The 20,663-nt window shown below is 36.2% G+C and overlaps 1 protein-coding gene across 1 annotated transcript in view; it reads left to right on the top strand.

Moving 5' to 3' along the window:
- The window catches only part of Rgs22 (regulator of G protein signaling 22), a 114,191-nt gene that overhangs the window by 33,845 nt on the left and 59,683 nt on the right, over positions 1-20,663 (top strand). The window contains exons 11-12 of the mRNA XM_077105565.1: positions 741-866; positions 1,726-1,827. Coding sequence (XP_076961680.1) covers positions 741-866; positions 1,726-1,827 — 228 coding nt within the window. The remainder of the gene's footprint in view (positions 1-740; positions 867-1,725; positions 1,828-20,663) is intronic.

The raw sequence follows: 20,663 nt of genomic DNA, 5'->3' as shown, positions 1-20,663 counted from the left end.
AGAGCAAAAGCCTTAATTAAACCCTAAATTTTTTTCACACTCCACTTAAGATTGTAAAGAAATCTGAGTTCCACAGAACAAATAACAGAGTTCATGCAAATAGCATATGCCCTCTCATATTCTGGAGTCACTCTTGTGTTTGGAGAAATAGCTCTCCATGTTTCAAGGATGGCATTAGTGTTGCTAGCATTGTTGGCAGAGAAGCCATAAACAGCAGAGTTTTATGAGAACTTATATTGCCTTTTACACTCTGTAGGCCATGACCTATGCGGAGTGGCACTGTCCAAAGAGGGACTCCCTGAGGACAGATAATGAGCAGCACTGAGAGGCCTTGAAGATAGTTCTTTTTATATCCTCTTGTAGCTATAATAGCAGCACCTCAAGGCTAAAATAACAGTAAATAAGTAGGAGAGAAGAGGCCACCAACAGAGATTTGGAAGACTTCTCAAATGCCATCACTATGCCTGAAAAATTCGAACAATTGAGGTTGGGCAGTCACTTAAGATATCAAGTTTGAAATCAGATTGGCTTATAAAAGAATGAATTTTGCTGCTATAGTTGGCTTCATAAATGAATCATATGCAAACAGACTGCATTAATGACGTGTATAGTACAAAACAAAATAACATAGTACAGTGGGAAAATGACAAGCGGGGAGATCTTAGGAAACCCACTTGTACAATGCTATTAAACATTACAATGCTTTTGGGTGGATGATAGATTTCTGTTTTGTTATCTAGGTTAAAACCATAGCAAATATTGATGCCCTAGGAGGATACGACATGGAAAATTTGTTGCAATCTTTGTATGTAGAAAACAGAGCTGGATTTTTCTTTACTAAATTCTGTGAGGATTCAGGAAACAAGGTAGAAAAGAATTATTTAAAATTTTATAATTTTGCTCCATTTAAAAATAAGTGGAATTAAAACAATTCAGTGCTCAAATAAATATATTTGATGGTAAAATTCCCATCTCTGGTAAGAAAGTCAATATTTTATATTTAGTAAACATTTAAACATTTCAATAATAATTCTCTTTGGTTTACTACTCTACTAAGATTACAAAGAAAAGTAAAATACAGATAGACCAAGATTGGCTTGCATTACTAACACTGGTTTATTCTTATATAATTTCATCTCAGTGTAATATATTTTAGAGTGGATTTCTATCAATCCTTTAATTAAAAAAATTTTTTTAGTTGTTGATGGACCTTTATTTTATTTATATTTATGTGGTGCTGAGTATCGAACCCAGGGAGTCACACATGCTAGGCAAGCGTTCTACCACTGAGCTACAGCCCCAGCCCTCAATCCTTTACTTTTTAATAATTCTACAAATTATAATGAGTAAAGGCAAAATTATTTCACTGGCTCAATTATTAGAATAATGTTTGGTTCTGCTATAATATACATTTGCTCCTATCAAAATACCTTCAGATTTTGGTTGTATGCCAGAAATGTGTGGTTACTCTTTAACTAGAACACTTACTATTTTAATGACTAATTATGTGAGAGGCATACATGCAAAAAAATATAATGTCCCAATGACAATACCAATAAATATTTTGCATATTGCCAGTTTGTGATAAATGATTAAAACTATCATATATTGAACCTGATTTATGGAAACATCAAGGAACTAACCAATGATTTATATTTGAAATTAGAGCTTTGTAGAGCTTTAATAATTGGTTGATCCTTGTTTATGTTCTTTTTCCATCTGCAGTTGTGGAAGAACTGTGTGTACTTTTGGTTTGACCTACAAGCTTATCATCAGCTTTTCTACCAAGAAACACTTCAGCCTTTTAAAGTATGCAAGCAAGCACAAGTAAGTAGTAAATAATGCTGGGTCCATGTGAAGCTCTAAGTACACAGAGAAATAAAAATTGTGTCCAGCCTCAAACAAGAGAAATCTGGGATTATAGGCAAAAAGGCAGCAGTTAAATTGTAGCCAGGGGATTACTTTATTTAAATGTCAGCAGAATATTGTCTTGTAATCTGATTTGTGGGTTTTCAGTTTTATCTATTTTATTTATCTGTTTTCCCTTTGCTGCCAACTACTTGTTCTTCCAATAAAGAACATCTCATCCTTTTTTTCTCCTCTCTAACTTATACCTTTTTGTTTTGACTATGGGAGATTTAAAAGAAAACTCTGAGAGAGGACTTGCAATGAGTCACCGGAGTGACCAGGAGTGGCTGACCAGTGTTCTCTGAGCCTCCTTCATACCTCCACTGCTGGCTGCGCCAGGCCCCTCAGCCTCCTGGGCTTCTGTGCTACACACCCTGTGAGGCGCACATTCACAGGGTGGTTTCAAGACCACCCTGAAGTCTCACAGAGAAGGAAGAACAGAAGATTCTGGAAAGGGGGACAGAGAAAATGGCTTCTTTGGTGGGGGGAGGCAGGAAAGGGAACAGAATTATGACTCAAGCTGACTTATCTTTTTGGTGTTTTTATTCTTGGGCTCTTCTGATCTTTTTATGAAGAGAGGTCTCTAAGCCTGGAAAACTGCTCATCACTTCTATATCTGTTGATCACTTAAGTGATTCTTATAACCCAGAATAGCCCATTCCAGAATACCTCCCCACAAACACTACTGAGGAAACCAGCTTCATCATTTTATTTATCATTTCATAATCTTATTCAGGACATCAGATAGCACTGCTGGATGTCTGTTGTTTCTTCCGCCACCCTGACTCTGGCATGAATGACTCTGCTTTGTAAATCAAGGACAGAGCTTTGTACTTTTTACTGTGAAAATAAGGGCTTCAGCTTCTACATAGCCCAGATGTCTCCTTGAAATCATGAAATTAATCTCTCTTTTACCAGTTCCATTTTCTGAGACCACACAGTTGACTGTTCTACTTGTTAATCCTTTACCTGTAATTCACTGTTTATCCTCCTCCCGCTAACCCATTGCCCCTGTCTGCTGTAGTACCATCAGTTATTTTTATTATGTTTTCACTTCTACAAAGAGTACTCCTCCAAAAATCTTCAGCTGCTTAATGAAGCAGGAGTTTCCCCCCACCCCAGGGGAAGGGGGGCAGTGGGGTGGGGTGGTTAATAATAACCAGATTTCCATGCATTTGTAAAGAAGGAAATTCCTTTAAGCTTGGTATACTTATTAATTCTTAGTAGTGTTATTCAATTAGCTATAAATGATTATAAAACAGGACACCGACAGTTTAGATTATTCAGAGATGGATTATTCTGCTTTGAGATTATCAGGGCCTCTGAGTTTTTCCCCTATGCTCTCTTTTTGGCAGTTAAAGCCAAGTTGTGGGGAGAAAGGGAACAAATGAGACGTTTGGTTTTAGCAATAAACAGGGAGAAATAAAAGGAGCAAATTCATGTGAGTTTTTTGATGTATTTTCTCCTTGCATCTATGGCTACTTTGTTTTATTTTTTGAAGGAGAAACAGTTGTCCAAATTGGTGTAGGTTTTAATTATCCAATGTTTCTGTGCCTCCAGATAGAGAAATTGACTGTAATGCCATAATCCTGTAGGTTTGTTTCACAGTTGGAAATATCACCCATTTCTTTACAATGGAAATATTGTATGGTTCCTTCAAGGATATATTTACAATATGGATCTTTGGATTGATAATGCTACTAGCAGAATATAACTAGATGGCACTATGTTAAAGTTGCTGTGACTTGATTTATATAGTTTTCTTACATCTGCCAAATTGTATGCCAGGAGAGCAAGAGTGGATTCCAAGGGACTTACGTGATTTTCTGTATACTTACCCTGAAGTTTTATTGTCCCATGAAATATTATAAAAATATCTGTAGACAGACTAGGTGGGGAGGGTTAGTAACAGTGATTTAGCATGACTAAAAAGTCCAAATGTTTGAACTACTGTGTTGGGCATACCCTGAAGTTTTCACTGCATGCCTTCAAGAGAACATAATGCACAACTGTAAACCAATCAAATTGGTCTTAGCAAGGAGAAAGGGAATCACTTCTTTGTTTATAGATAAAAATCTCTGACACTGGAAAGGGTTGTCAGGGAACCAACTACAACTTCGAAGATCTGAAAACTAGATACCAGACCTTTTGAATGTACATGCTTGCTTCAGTGAGAGAGCATGACAATTGAAAAAAAACAGACCTGGGTATCACTGCTTTTTCTAATTTCTTACATCTTTATGAGTCTTTCAAACTATCCTAACAAAAATTATGCATTTATTATCTACCATTCTCCATAGCATACACATTGAGGTTTTTTAAAAATGGTAAACATGATACATTCATATTACGTGTGTTTGTAAATATGTATACACACTGACACACAAAAAGTATAAAAAATAAGAAATGAGAAGGAGGAAGAGAGAAGGAACAATAAAACTTAGAGTCCAGAAGAAGGATTTTATGAGCCAGGTGCAGTGGCATACGCTTATCCCAGTGGCTCGGGAGGCTAAGACAGGAGGATCACGAGTTCAAAAGCCAGCTTCAGCAATGGGGAGGCACTAAGCAAATCAGTGAGCCCTGTCTCTAAATAAAATTAGGGCTGGGGATGTGGCAGAGTGGTTCCCTGAGTTCATCCCTGGAACCTCCGCCCACCTACAAAAAAAAAAAAAAAAAAAAAAGGATTCTATGGAAAATGCAGGAGGCAGTGAGTAAAAAGGCAGGTAAGAGTGTATAAGAGGATTGCTAGATAAATAAATTACACTTTTCCACAAGCTATTTAAATAAAGATATTCTATAGTAGTATGGAATTTTTGCCTTATTAGATTAGATATCAGGGTTACCTAGTGTTATTTTAAAGAATCACCTAGGTCAGAGTTATATGACATAGAAGGAAAAAAAAATCACAGAACTTGGAGTTTAAAGACATGAATTTAAGTCACATTCTGCTAGTTGCTGGCTGGGTAAATTTTGTCAAGTTAATTTTAATAAGCCTTGGCTTTGTGTTTTGCAAAATGTAGGCATTAATAATATTTTACATTCTATTTTCCTTTATTGATTTGGAAATTGCATGTTCCATTTCTGCTTTTACCCTTCCAATTTTAACGCAGATACTGAAATTACAATTTGTCTAATTGTTAGACTTCTAAAAATATCTAAATTGTCATTTCAAATGATTTAGGATCTTAGAACTTTTATTCTACCATACCTTGCTCATTTTAAATATAATTTTTGTAATATATATATATATATATATATTATGTTCTATTTTTTTATTTAAATGCAGTGCTGAGAATTGAACCCAGTGTCTCACACATGCTAGGAAAGCACTCTACTACTGAGCCACGACCACAGCCTATATTCGTTTTTTTTTTTTTTTTGCTTTGCTGGGGTTTAGACACAGGTTCTTATCTGTGCTAGGCAAGTGCTCTGCCCCTGACCTACATCCCAGGCCCATGTACGATGTTTTCTATTAATTTTGTTTTATGCCCTCTAAGCAGTCATCATTTTTTTTTTTAGTGCTGTCAGTGCTTGTATCCAATTTATTCACAAATGTTATTTCTTGCGGCCACTCCTTTTCACATCACACTCCTTCCTTTAGGCTTACTTTCTGAAGACTATTCCTTGAGTAGTTTTTTCATTAGGGTATGTTAGTAGTAAAAAAAATACCTCAGGTTTCATTTGTCTGAGAATGTGAATTTTATTCTGATTCACAATTTAGCTGGATCTAGAATTGTAGGCTGACAGTTTCCTCTCAGCACCTGGAAGATGTTTTTCTTCTGTCTTCTGCTTCAGTTGCCATTATTGAAGAGTTCACTTTTGCTTCTTTTAAGATGCTTTTCCTCACTGTTTGCTTTCATAACCTTTTCTTTTTCTGGGGGTGGGAGTACTAGGAATTGAGCTCAGGGGCACTCAACCACTGAGCCACATCTCCATCCCTATTTTGTATTTTATTTAAAGACAGGGTCTCACTGAGTTGCTTAGCTCCTTGCTTATGCTGAGGCTGGCTTTGAACTCAAGATCCTCCTGCCTCGGCCTCCTGAGCCTCTGGAATTACAGATGTGTGTGCACCACTGTGTTTGGCTTCTTTTGTCTTTTCTGCTTCTTTTTAAACAGGTTCTTGCTCTGCTGTCCAGGTTGCCAGACTGGCCTCAAAGTCATGGGCTCAAATAATTTTAAATTTTAAGATTTCCCCTGAGCCTCTGGAGTTGCCAGAACTGCAAGCCTGGGCCACTGCACCTGGCTCTGCTTTTACAAGTTTGATTTTGGTGTTCTGTATTCCACTTCCATGTGTGTACTACAGCTATCTTTCTTGGGTTTTATTTGCTTCTAGAATCTGAAGAATCAGTCAACTTTCCAGCAGTTGTGGAAAATCCTCAGCTATTATTTATTTCTGTCTTTCTACTTCTCCATTTTCTGTGTTTTAGTATTCCCAGTCGGATCAGGTGTTGGTGATTAGAATATGTCTTATCTTTCTTAACTTCCCTTTCAAGTTTTCCCATATTTTAATATGTGTTTTATATTTTAAATTGAAATAGATTAATTTCCTTTGATCTGTTTTCCAGTTTGTTTATTATTTCTTCAGCAAATTTCATTTGACTATTCAACCTACCTATTGAGTTAAATCATTTTAGGAATTACGTTTTTTTTAATTAATAAACATTATATTCATGTTTTACAAATCTTTCTGGTGTTTTTTTCTTTTGTCTTTTTTCTCATATTCTTTTTTTTAATGTCTTCAATTATTTTAATCAGTTTTTAGAGTTGGTAGCTGTGTTCATTATTTATTCCTCTGTAGCAATATTATTATAAATTTCATGGCTTAGAACAACACACATCTTTTGTCTCACAGTTTATGTAGGTCAGGATACTGGATACAGCTTTGCTGGTCCTCTGTAAGACTGTAATCAAAGTTAGACTGATTTTTCCACATGGAAAGGGAAAATCTGCCTCCGTGTTCACATGATTGTTAACAACATCCAGTTCCTGGCAAGCTGCCAGACTGAGGGCCTCTGTTTCTTGCTAGCCATGAGCTAGAGGCCACCCTCAGCCCTGTGCCATGTGGCTTTCCCCATGTAGCAGCACACAACATGGCAGCTCGTTTCTCCACGACAGCAAGCAGGAGAGTTCCTTAGCAAGACAGGCATTGCCATCTTATGGAATACAATGGTGTACACGTGATCACATACAACGCCATCACCTCGGCTGTAATCTGTTGGTTAGAAGCAGGCCACACATGCCCATGCTTGGGGAGAGATCATAAAAGGGTTTGGATACCAGGAGACACTATGTTCCTGGGGGCCAACTTGGAGTCTGGCTTCCACAGTATTCAATAATTCTATGATTTGTAGTTTCTTGGAAGAACTAATTCTGCTGTTTATTAGTTCTGCTGACATGGTGGATTCTTTCCTTGCGTGTTTTGTAATTTTGAATTATGAGCTCTTTAGTGGAGTTTTTATCTATGGTTCTTCATCTAGGCACATTTTTAATGCTGCTTTCTTACCGTGCATCAGTGTGTAAATGTGAAAACCAAACTCACATGAGGGGAAATGCACAGTAACACATTCTTGGGAGATTTTTTTTTTTTTTTTTTTTTAATGTAGAATCCAGGCAAAAACAAGCAAACTTCTTTTTTTTGCCTCCTAGGTTTGGTGAGTTTAAAGATGCTTGCTTTTTTGATTCTTACTATGAATGTTAAATAAGAAAACATGCAACTGCTTTTTCCAGAGATCTCTTTTTCTAATATTTTGGCAGCCCGGATTACTTGAAAACTCTTCCTCTGTAAAAATTTACAGAAATACTTGATAAAATATAATAAATAATTTTCTAAATGTATGGCTGAGATGGTAAGGGAAGCCACCAGGGGCCAGAATTAAGGAATGTATAAGCATGTACAGACAATGGGACTGCCATAGTAAACCAAGAGCCACAGGGTACCTGAGACAAGGCCTTGGGCAGACCCTCATGAGTTAAAAATATTACACTGAGGCCCCACATATACCTAGGTCCTTGAAGGGTTATGCACAGAGTGAACTGGAAAATACGTATTCCTTGTGTAAATTAAAATGTAATTTATCTTATATTCAATTTCAAAGTATGTATTTTCTACATTTCATTTTTAGTGAAAACCCATAGTAAGCATATGAGATATTTTTTATTCTCATTTTGTATAGCTAAAAAGCAAATTAGATTTCTGACATGTTAACTTTGCTAAGGACAAAACTTTGCTCAATCTGGAGGTAGAGAGCCCTGTTTCAGGGTGGAACTCCCCTCCTCTAGAATGTTATTGCGTCTATCTCATAGGACTCCTGTAAGGATTTCATAAGATGGTGTAGGTGAAAGTGTTTTGAGGTATAGACCACTCTATGGGATAAATAAATAAATATTGTTTTTATGATTCTTTCAATTACCTGGGTGATAGGGAAGAAAGAAAATTGGAAGTAATTACAGAAAATAGGATGGAAGAACTACAGCCCTAATCAATAGCTGTTCATTCAAACAATACTAGTACTTACTCTGAGTTTCAGAATACAACTTAGATAAAAGTATACTGCAGAGAATCACAACATTTTAAGAATGTCTTTCACAATATTTAGTTGATTACCTGTTAACATTCAATAAGAGACTACCAAGGAATGCCTTGTGGATCTGAGGGTGATCAGGACAAAATTCCCCAGTTTAAGAGCTCATTCTGTAAGGAGAAAGAATTCGCTAAAATACTCCAATCATGTTTGAAATGACAACAAAAACAGACAACAGCATCTTTAGTGGAAGATGGAATAAGTTCTTCCTCTACTAACAGATAACAGTTGCTGTTTTATTTTTAAAGTCATCCACCTGTTTTCAAATACCTATGGAAGTGAGGAAATTTGTTTCCTTTTTTCTCATTTTTTGAACTAAATGCTACTCTCTCGGTCTTATTTATGCCTTGTGAAGTAACACAAAATAAATCTTTCTTTTGATGACATCTCAAACAACTAAAAAAAATTATACTCTCTTATTCATATTAACAACTACAGACTAATTTTGAAATTTTGCCAGTATTTCCAACTATAGCTAGATGAAACTTTGACATTTGGAAGTCACACCCCTGACATCTACCCAGTGATTTGTCAGCTTGAAAATACTCTCTGTCCCAATGGTCTGGTTAGAGACTCTTGTTTCTATTTACACACATTCCTACAAAGAAGTGGTTTGATGGGTTCCCATTAAATAAGTCAGTTCAAGTAACTGCTCCAGGGTTTATATACTGTCAACAGTTGTGTGCTTTCAACAGTTCACAAGAGAAAAAGGAAATACAAAACTTAAGCCAATAAAGATCAAACCTATATAAGGCAATTGTGTTTTTAGAAAGTCAGAAGATGAAATGGGATAATAATGCAGAATTCTTTCATGTATTCACTCAGCAATTATTTACTGCTGTCCTCATCCTTTCTAACCTCAGATCATCCAGTTTCCTTTTGTGTGATCTCCAACATAGTGTGGATTCAAATGATGTTCCTGTTAGGTTACGCAGTGTGGTCCTGCTTGAGGGTTCTCCAAGTATGTCAACGCATTTGTCCCCTTTGCTCCTGCTCCTGTTTCTATTACTGCAGAAATAGGAAATTAACATAAACCAGATAGCAGCTATACCAGCAATTCCAAGTACACACTTGCTTAGCCTAAAAATGTATATTGATATTTTTATAAACATTTATCAAATATCTACTTTATGCTAGACTCTGATCTGAGCTGGGAACATGCTGGTGAACAACACACAGTTGTTGTCCCCAGAGCTCTTTCTATCAAGGCTGGAGAATGTGCTTTTTGTTGCCCACTTTTCCAGAGAGTCCTAGAAAGATCAAGAAAGACACGGACCATGCATCCTTTTTCCAATAAAATTTGCATTGTCTTGTCAATATTTTCCAGTGACATGTGAGCTAACTATAGGAAACTAAAACCTTGAGTGTTCATAGATTCATTTGAAAAAAAAATTGTGGCATAAGAGGGGTGGTGTTGAAGATTTGTATCTGATAATAAGCTTTTTTGCTTTGCTCATTGTTATCTATTGCTTTAATTGTTTAACTCCTCTCCTACCTTAGCTTTTACAGGTCTTAAATACTTCAGGGTGGTCCTGACATTTTCATTAAAGTGCTATGAGCTAAGTGCTCCTTTTCTAGGCACTGGTGAATTTTCAGGTGCACTACAGAGCTCATTATTTCTTCACTCAGCGACAGCTTTAAGAATCAAGCTGTATTTCCTAAAAGATGAATGGGCATGGGTGAGGGGTGAAGTTGGATGGCGATAGAGTGTGGAAAGTCATGAACCTTTTTATAGCTTCATGGTAAACTTCAGTGTCTTCCTCATTACATTGTTTCTTGAGTGCTGTGCAATTACTATTTAAGCTTTGTTACCTTATTTGTTTTTGTTACCAGAGAGATGGTGTCCCAAGTAGCAGTCAGGCTTGGATTCCTGAGCACTATGAATCACTGAGCACAGAATCAGCAGGGTTCTGCCTCGCAGCCTGTTTTGTTGTGTTTGCTAGTGAAGTGGATTCAGGAAGAACACGCACAGCAGCCAGCTTTCTGGCTTACAGTTACCCATTCATTCCTGTTCCTGTTCCTGATGTTTATAACATACCAGCGACTCGCATCCAGTCAGAAGATTCTGAACACTATAGGACTGTGGACCAGAAAAGGATCTGTAATTATTTCTGTAATTATTATCATACACAACATTTATTTAAGGTTTACTATCTGTTAGGTTCTGTGCTAATAAATTTATGTGGATACTTTTATTTAATTCTTGACAATACTAAGAGGTAGATATTGATATTACCCCCATTCTATAGATGAAGAACTGAGATTCAGAGAATCTGAATGCTTCTTAAGGCCATTCATTTAGTAATTGTTGAATGTGGAATTAGAGTTCCGACTCCAGACCTCCTACTATCAATTTCTAAGTTGTGGCTTTCTTATTATTCACTGTCTCTACAAAAAAAAAAAAAAAATTGTTCTCAGTTTATCATCTTGTTTAATCTTTCATCTTAGTACCTTTATGAACATAATATGTCAGATTTCACCCTTAATATTTTTCCTCACTAGACCTATGCCTATGAGTCCATTAAGACTGTCTGCTTGACTGCCTTGCAGGTAGCTTATGAAAAGTGCTCTATTAATTATTGAATAAATGAACTCATGGACATGTTTATATTCAGCAACATGTTATAAATCAAATTATAGTTAATCATTGATTATTTGGATATGACCACTAGCCAGATGTTTTTATTTCTTTAAAACATCTTTGTGTAAAAATAGTTTAAGGAGCCCTCATAAACCATCACCCAGCTTCATCTATTATCCATCCATATTCCATCCTTATCGAAATACTATGTTAATAGTCCAAATTTGTTCTTAAGAAAGAGATCTTAATAAACCTCACTGGAGCAACAGTGAAATCTTCCTGTCCCCTCTTACCTCACCAAAGTTGCTTTTTGAAACACATCCGATGAAATCAATGTATAACAATTTAGAACAGATAGGAGCCATGACCCATGGCTTCATGGGTCTTTAAGATTTGTAACAAAGACGTCAATACATTTAAAGAAAGAATGTTCCTGTCAAGAAGAGGAGTTGGCTAACCAGCAGCACCCCAGAATGGAAAGTGTGACAGAGGCCAACCTTAACTGTGCTCTGAAAGCACCAAGCTGAGATGCCTACTCATGTGAGTATCTGGTTACATTTTAGATCTGGATAGAGAGAACAACCATAGTGATCACACAGTTAACTCCCCCTCTTCTGACTTCAGGTAACCAGCTACATGTAAACCTGTTTGTTCTTCAAGGTAGTGTGCCAGTTACTGTCAACACCCAGCATGATTGATGGTAGATTTTCTCATTGCAATCACTTGATCCTCTAGTTTCTTCTATTGGTCTTGTGTGCTTTGTTAGCATGGATTAGCATCTCAGTGAGATGTTTTTTTAAACCAAAAATGTTAATATAATCGTGAATTTCTCATTGAATTATTCCTTGTTCATTGCTTTTTTAAGATATTTATTATTAGGGGTTAAATAATTACATTAGTTTAAATACATGTTGTGCTTTTGATAAAGGATTTTTTAAAAATGAATAAATATTGATAAGATTTAAAAAATTATTATTCCTTAGATTGCCTTAGACTGCTTAGTAGAAATTCTTTTGTGTATGTGCTTGTCTATTTTATTCCATCGTGTACTTAAATCAATTTTGCTTAAAATGTCTTGAGCAATGGCCCAAACCGGCCTTAAAAACCTAGTCTATTGTGTCCCTTGAGTTTATGGTTTGTTTTTGGCTTTACTTAACACGTTCTATTTTCCCCTGCTGATTTTTCATTCTGTCCAAAATGATTCAAGTTCGTTTTATTCTTTTATCCTATTGGCATTTTTTTTAGGTTCTTTTGCTTTGACTTCTTAGTAGGGTCTGAGCAATTGCCAGGAATTCTCAGTTCGATTGTCATCACGTTATCTTTTTGTGTGCAATTCCATCTTGTGTTGATCTCCGCAGTAGTTTGCCTTTCAGTATCAGGATGTTGCAATCCCTATCCCATCTTTAAGCTTCCTAATTGAAGAACTTAAGTTCTTCACATGGAAATCCATTTGCGGAGAGCTCCATCTGTAATTTATTCCCTTTCGGCATCGCTCCTCGGTAATATTTTTGAGCTCCTAGTGGGATATGAGAAGTCATTAAAAATCATCATTTTTTCCTCCTTTTGCAGAAAAAAAAGTTTGGATTGCTTGAACTTGCTCATTATTTTCTTTTTCTGCCTCATATGAACTCAGATAATGTTCTGTGTCCACTAGAGCTGTGAATGGTTATGAAAACAGACTTTTTAAATTCTTTTTCTTTTTTTAACTGAAAGAAACATTTTGTGATTTCTGCAAGTATCCTATATCAGGGCACTTATAGTCCTTTTATAAACACCTCTAAGGACTATTTTTTGCCTTTAGCATCTTGGAACACAGTTTCATCTGATTGTTTTATATAAATTCCAAAGATAGAGTTATTGAACTCCACATTACTCTGCTATTTGCCTTTAAGTACATCTGTCTGCTTTTTGCTTGTTGTTACAGTGGACATCTGCTCTATTGTGCTTAAGATTATCTGTGAAGTGATTCAGGTCTCTTTGGGGTTCAGAGACTGAATCCAGACCCATTAGAACCAACTGTATTTCTCTTACTGCTTTCATGTTTCTTCTTCAAAGCTGCTCCTTGTACTTTCTCAAGAGGACAAGTTAACAAGTTTTTCCCTATTACATTCTTAATCTCTTCTGACTCGTTTATCAGACTGAAATTAACTTTTGAAGCTTAGCTTTACCCTTTTCTAAATAAAGACTGTTCAGAATATAAGCAGATTTAAAGAAAGCATACTGGCCCTCCTTTTGGGGTTCAGAGCTTGACTCTTAACTATTAAAAGGGGTTTAACTATATCCGTACTTTTAAAAATGGATGTCAGATAAGTGAAGTATGGAAGTAAATTGTTATAAATTGGCACATTGTGGTGTGAATTGGTTTATTGTGGGTCGTAGCTTTCCTCCAGTAAATATTTGAATTAACTGATGTCATTTGCCTTTTCCCTACTTTACTTCTCTTTAGTGGTCATTATAGGAAAATAAATATATTTGCCTTTTAATCAGTGGTATGATGGTAAATGTTTAACAACCAACTATCAGGAGCTGTCCTGATTTGTAGTATTTGCTGATCTCTGGGTGTAAATACTTTACAACATGGCTGATTTCAGACCCCAACATGTCATCAGATGCAGGGTTGGGAGAGTTAGAAAGGAGCACACCATTATATAGTCTCTTCACCTTAAGATACAACAGAGTAAATAACTTCAAGAGCATGGATAACAGTAAAACAGAATCATAGGAAGCAGTGAGTTTTGAGTATTCCTTATATTCATTATCTTTGTTTTTAATATAACTTCTTAAGTTGTAACTGTAATTTAACTTTGAAACTGAGTTTAACAACTAACTCACAAAATTCCAGAAAATTTACAAATAATCATAAGATGGAGGGAGAGAGGTAATGACAAGAGAAGTATCACTCTGTTCCTCTCTGTTTTTGAGCTTCTCCATGTTAGGGCTGTAGACCCTAACTCTCAACCTTCAGAATTTTCTTCCGTCTTTTAGAGACTGCTCATGCCCTTGCTTGTGCCACCTTTGGTGGCACATCATCTTTGTTCTAGAATTATTAGGTCTTATAGTTTGTTCACAATGAACTTGAGGAAGGAGCTTATGAAAAAGCTTTCTGTATTTCTGTAGCCAATGGATTCTTCGTTTTTTGTTTTATTTTGTTTTGATTTGATTTTCCTTTAGAGTATATAAAGTAAAGTAATGTCATGGGTTTTGTGAGATATCTATTTCTTCTTCCTTGGGGGCTGATGGATCTTCATTGATCCTACCCCATCAGTCTATCAGGCAGATCTCCAGTGCTATCTACCCATAAGTAGAAGGAATAGCAATGGCACACAGCTTCATATTTCCTATATACTCTTGGTAGGAATCTTTGGAAATTACTAGAAGAATGTGAAAGATGCATATTAAAATGCCTTCTGCTGCCGTTTATCATTATAGTTAAGTAATGAGTCCAAGAAAAAATCAACTTGCTAATGATGCAAAATGCTGAAGCAAAAATGTTTTCTCCTAATCCCTGAACTACTTTAATAAGTTGTTGAAAATCTACTATTTAAGTTATTTTTAAATTAGCATATAATAATTTTACATATGTATGGGTACAATGTGATGATTTGATATATACCTTATGCAATGAATTAATCAGGACAATCAGATATCTATCACCTCATACATTTATAATGTCTTTGTGGTGGCAACATACAAAAGAAAATCTACTTTATCCCCAATTTTAGTTAATCTGGTAATAGGATCTTCTTGATGTCCTGTAAGCCAGTATCAAGGACTCACAACACACAGGATCTGATACATCGTATCCTCAGCATATTGAAGAGCTCATTTTAAATCATAGAGTTCCAAAGTTTTACATTTCTCTTTCTTACTTCCAATCCTGGCCTGGTGGTGACAGCAAAACATCATGCAATCAGTGTTACCAGGCAATCATTAGGAAGACACATACACATGATCATTAAAATAAATACATCAAAAGGAAGTATGTGAAACTGTTCCATTAACATAACTAACAGCTGAAATGTAACATAACAAATCAACACATGTGCTACAACATTTGGTATTATTCTTGACTTTGCCTTTTAAGGACACAGAAATTGTTCTTGTTTTCATTGGAACACAGATGAGTGTCAAGCTGCAGCTCATCAAATGGCCCCTACTTATGGAAAAGATGCCTTCCCAAGACTGTGCTCACCTTTGGCACAAGAAGAATACTTTGCTGGGTGCTTCTGCAGCATGTGTCTACAGCATGATAATTAGAATCTTAACCCATAGCTGTCATCATTTAGTCTTTACTACAAAGAGAAATCCAAATAACACAGACAGTAGTGGAAAATTCTTTTTCCCCTTTTTTCTCTCCCTCTTTGGCATTGTTAAAAATGAGAATATAGGGCTGGGGTTGTGGCTCAGTGATAGAGCACTCACCTAGCATGCATGAGGCACTGGGTTCAATCCTCAGCATCACATAAAAAACTAAATAAAATAAAGGTAATTTTAAAAATAAGAATATGTCCAGTAAGTCCATAATTCCCATTTCTGAAGTTTGTTTGTATAAACTTCATGATGCAATAAGAAAACATTCATTAACATGGTAAAAATAAGCCTGTGATGCATTTTAATATGTTTGAAAGCTATTGAGATCCACTTCCACCCAAGAAGATGCTCAGTAACATACACTTTCAAAATGATTCTGAAAAGTTAATTGGTAATGCTGCAGTCTTGCATGCAAAATATCATAGGTTTGGAAAAAATAAAAGTTGGCATGTATTATATTTTAATTTGTTTGATCCATCTGTGTTGTATAATGAAGTAGTATGAATAGGATATTGTCTCTAATTAATGAAGCATCTGAGATTTCCTTGTGGAGGCAAAATTAGAAATATTTTTCCCTATAATGCCAACAAACTAATATGTATTAAAAATAAATAGTATTCTCCATTCAGTTCCCTTTAGAAAGAAAATATTTATTGGAACAGTGTTGTTTTTCTGTCCCACCCCATTTTTATTATTTTTGGTCTTCATTTCTCATTCTCATTTCTTCCAATTTGTTTCTCCATTCTTTTTTTTCCCCTCTCCATTTCAACTCTTCCTGCTGTCATCTTTGCCTTTACTATTCTTGTTAGCCATCAGCTAATCTTAAGAGTTTAGCTAAAACCAGAAAATGAACTTCCAGAACTTCAAGACTGTAAAAGATTTTTTTTTTTTTTTTTAGGGAGAAGCTTTGCTTTTCTTGCTTTTCTTTCCCCCTATTTGATGCAGTTGCCAAGAAAGCGAGTCACAGGCACAGGTGTAGAGAGGTGCAGGGCAGGCCGCCCATTCTGCGTTTCCTGATTACATAACCTTTGAGTGTCTCCAGGAGAGATGGAGTTCAGAGCCGTGTTGTGTGCAGTGCCAGGCAGTCTGATCACAGACAGGCAGTGCTTGTATCCCTTCTCAAAAACTTTCCTGCTGGGCTGTTAATGCATCGGAGGTTAATGTTTAAATTGGAATCATGTCCGCCACAGCTGTGTATGAGTGAATCTGCTTTACTCGGAATCAGAGGGGCCAAATGGAACATGAAGGGAGCATTTTTTTTTTTTTCGTTGTTGTTGCCGACGTTATTTCATTTTGTTTTGGTTTTTGTTTTTTTGTCTCCAACATGAGCTACATTGTTATTTCTCTGTGGCTAGAGAGGAAGAGCTGGGTGGGCAATAATGCAACAAATACCCAGGATATTGAAACAATGTTTTTAACCCTTAATTAGACTGTACTAAATTTAAATATTTCACCATAAAGTTGGTTTACATAGGCAAAAATGATTTTCATATTTATGAAGATTTTAGCTTTTAAATTTTGTTACATAATAAACACAATATGTTCATCTCTTGCATTTGTTACATGTAGTCAATTATTCACTTACAGGTTTTTCCCTTGGTTTTTAGAAAAATATATTCATATTTTAATGCCATATATAACTGAATGTACTATAAATTTACTGTGTTGCTCTAAAGGACTGGCAATGGAATTCTGTTTTCTCCTCCTTAACTACTTAACCACCTTTGTCCCTACTACCCTGGGGGAGGTAAAAAGGCATGCAGAGAGCCTCAACATAAGACTGTAAATGTATGTAATGTAAATTTGGGATGCCAGGGGACAGGTGGCCTCTCAAGCCCCTTTCTAACACCTCTAGTTCTGTGATTTTACAACATGGGTTAAGAATTGGGGAAGTAAGGATGTAAGGATTTTGCTGGTTACACTTGAAAAGAAAGAAATTACTTTATTTTGAACAATGTTCTCATACACTGACTGTGAGGAAGCTAAATAAATAAGTAAACAAAGTGGGAGAGCATTTATTTTTAACCAGGGAGTCTGTGAAGCTTCCAACCCAAATTCCTCATATGAGATTCTGGCTTTTGAAAACAGCTATTCAGTTCATATGATTCGAAATTAGACAAATGTCTAAATGTTTCTTAGTGAGGGGTACCCTCTGCCTTTCTATCCTATATTGTCAGCTTTCAATGTGTGTCAAGTATTTCTAGGAGCCTTGTTTTAGAGAAACTTCATAATTTTATCTAAGTGGTGGCAGTTAAATATAGGCAAACCATAGAATTTATTATCTAAATCCAGATGCTTTTGATAGTGAAAGTGGAACAGTTAATAATATTCCCACGCAGTAGGCTTAGACCATATTGAGGACACATGACTATCCTAATTATAGCTCCTTGAGTCTATGGATCGTACAGCTAAATACTATGTACAGCCCCTATAGCTGAATAGAGCACATTGAGAGGCGGTCAGGAAATACAGGAGCAGACAGCAACTTGGGAACAAAACTTGGTTGTGTGGTGTTCTTGTTGGGATGATACTATGATGCTTATTTCCTTCTCCTAGTTTTATACTTGTTCCTGGTAGTTTCTCTTTGTTTCCTTGTTGAGATTAAATTTATAAGCCTCGACTTTGAGGAGAAAGGAAGGAAATGTGAGGAAGAGTCAGATTGTGCTGTGATGGTGTGTTATTAATGAAAACTGGAAACACAGGAGGAAGGCTTGGGAGGTTAGGAAAAGTGATTTGTTAAACTCCTGAGTCATTGAGGGTCTATAGGATGTTGAGGAAGCTATTATAAGAAGACAGCTAGAAGTAAAGGTTTCGAGTTCAGCGGAAAATATCAGGTCCAAAGCTATATATATATTTGGGTTCTTTCCACATACAGTTGACTGTTAAATCTTTGGGAATGGGTGACATTATTCACTCACTCACTCATTCATTCTACATTTAGGGTTATGATTCTGTCTTTATAAAGCTTCACTTTAAAAGTACAAGGTCAGGCTGGGATTGTAGCTCAGGGATAGAGTGCTTGCCCAGCATGTGCAAGGCACTGGGTTCGATTCTCAGCACTGCATATAAATAAATTAAATAAAGGTTCATCATCAACAACAACAACAACAAAAAAAAATGTACAGGGTCCATGGGAGCACGAAGGAGGGATAGCCAAGCTAGACTTAGGGGTTTGAGGAAGCTTGAGTCCTTTAGGGCAAGCCTGGCACAAGAGAATGTGAACTGTATAAACATGAACTGAGAAGAAAATAGAGTGTGGAACTTTAGTGAGTGCCTTCTTTTAATGGGGATAGAGGAGAAGGAGTCCTCAAAGGAGTCCAAGAAGAAGTGGAAATAGTAGGGTCAAGAGAAAGTGTCAGAGAACTCAGTCAAGAAGAGCAGAGATAATCAGCAGTGTCAAAGCAACTATGGACTCAAATAGGATGGAGATTAAGGAGACAGATTATTGAACTGAGATTATGTGATTGATAGTGATCTTGGAGATCAGTTTTACTGGCATGAAAGGCAGATTGCAGTAGATTGCAGAAGTGTGAACATTTTTAAAGAAGAGAGGTAGTGGTAATAATTTGAGGGCAAAACCTCAAAAGTAAGGAAATATTTAAGAACGGGAGAGTCATTTCACTTAAACAACTTTGTGGCATAAGGAAGGAAATGGAAGCAGTAGAAAGATTAAGAGAGCAAAGCACTAAGGAAATAATCCCTGCTACCCTGTTGGAAGTTCAGGAGGAATGTGGTCAGAGCATATGTGAATGGTTCAGGCTTGGAAAGGAATCTTCCTTTGAGACACAAGAAAAACACACAGACTTAGAGGAAAGATCTTGAGAGGAAAAGTTAGGGCATTCATAATAGTGTTTTCTTTTTCCAGTGAAGTGGGAGATAAAGACTATGAATGTGACAAAGCATAAAAGTAAAGTTGAGGGCTTTAAGGAAGATGGCTACATTTAGAAAGTGGAAATGGAATTGGTCCAAAATAAGCAAAAAGCAGCAAGCTTTGCAATCACAGTTGAGGTTTTTTGTTTTGCTTCTTTAAGTCTCTACAAAGGAACCAATTTGTCATAGTTTTTACTGGGACCTTGAGGATAGAGTTGGAAAAATTAATGAATGGTTAGGTGAGCCCCTAATTGAGTCTCTGTCACAGTGGGGAGGAATTAGAGATATTCATGTGAGTGTCATTGAAATAACTGACAGTCTTGAGTTCTGATTGCATGTAAGTAAGAGAAGTTAGGTGATGTGTGGTTTATTTAGAGGACAGGAAGAAGCTGTGGATTGTGCTGAAGGCAAAAATAAAAAACTTAGTGGGAGATCAGATCGAAAAGGAAGAAGAGTGTGATCAGAGATAGGAAATTGTGCAACAAATGTGGTAAGTGGTAAAGAGAAACTTGTTCTTAAGAAAATCATAAAGTGTGCTGGGGTTGTGGCTCAGGGATAGAGCGCTCGCCTAGGACGTGCAAGACCAGGGTTCTATCCTCAGCACCACATAAAAATAAATAAAATAAAGGTATTGTGTCCAACTACAACTAAAAAAAAGATCATAAAGTGGGGGCGGGGGAGGATTAAGTGAACTCTAGATAGGGCAAAGGAGAAGAGGGGAGGGAGGGAGGGAAGACAGGGGAATAGGGATAGGAAAGATGGTGGAATGCAATGGTCATCATTACCCTAAGTACATGTATGAAGACATGAAGGATGTGACTCTACTTTGTGTACAACCAGAGATATGAAAAAATGTGCTCTATATGTGTAATATGAATTGTAATGCATTCTGTTGTCATATTTAACAAATTAAAAATTTTTAAAAAATGAATGGATAAAAAATGTGGTATATATATATATATATATATATATATATATATATATATATTCAATGAAATATCACTCAGCTTTAAAGAAGAATGAAATTATGCCATATGCTGGTAAATGGATGGAGTTGGAGAATATCATGCTAAGCAAAATAAGCCAATCCCAAAAAACCAAAGGCTGAATGTTTGATATGTGGATGCTAATTCACAATAAAGGGTGGGGGCACTAGAGAAGAAAAAAATTACTTTAGATTTGGTAGAGGAAAATGAAGGGGGGGAGAGGAGGGGATTTGAGGATACAGGAAGGATAGTAGAATGAAACAGACTTTTTTTTTTTTTTTTTACTTTATGTATATATTTTGCTTGCATGACCAATATGATTCTACAACATGTACACTCAGAAAAATGTGAAATTATACCCCATCTATGTATGATATATCAAAGTTTATAAAGCATCCTGTAATGTATAACTAATAAAAACAAATA

This window comes from Callospermophilus lateralis, chromosome 16 (genome assembly GCF_048772815.1).
Source record: "Callospermophilus lateralis isolate mCalLat2 chromosome 16, mCalLat2.hap1, whole genome shotgun sequence".
NCBI lineage: Eukaryota > Metazoa > Chordata > Mammalia > Rodentia > Sciuridae > Callospermophilus > Callospermophilus lateralis.
The sequence above is the reverse complement of the archived record's forward strand: the minus strand, read 5'-3'. Positions and strand labels throughout refer to the sequence as shown.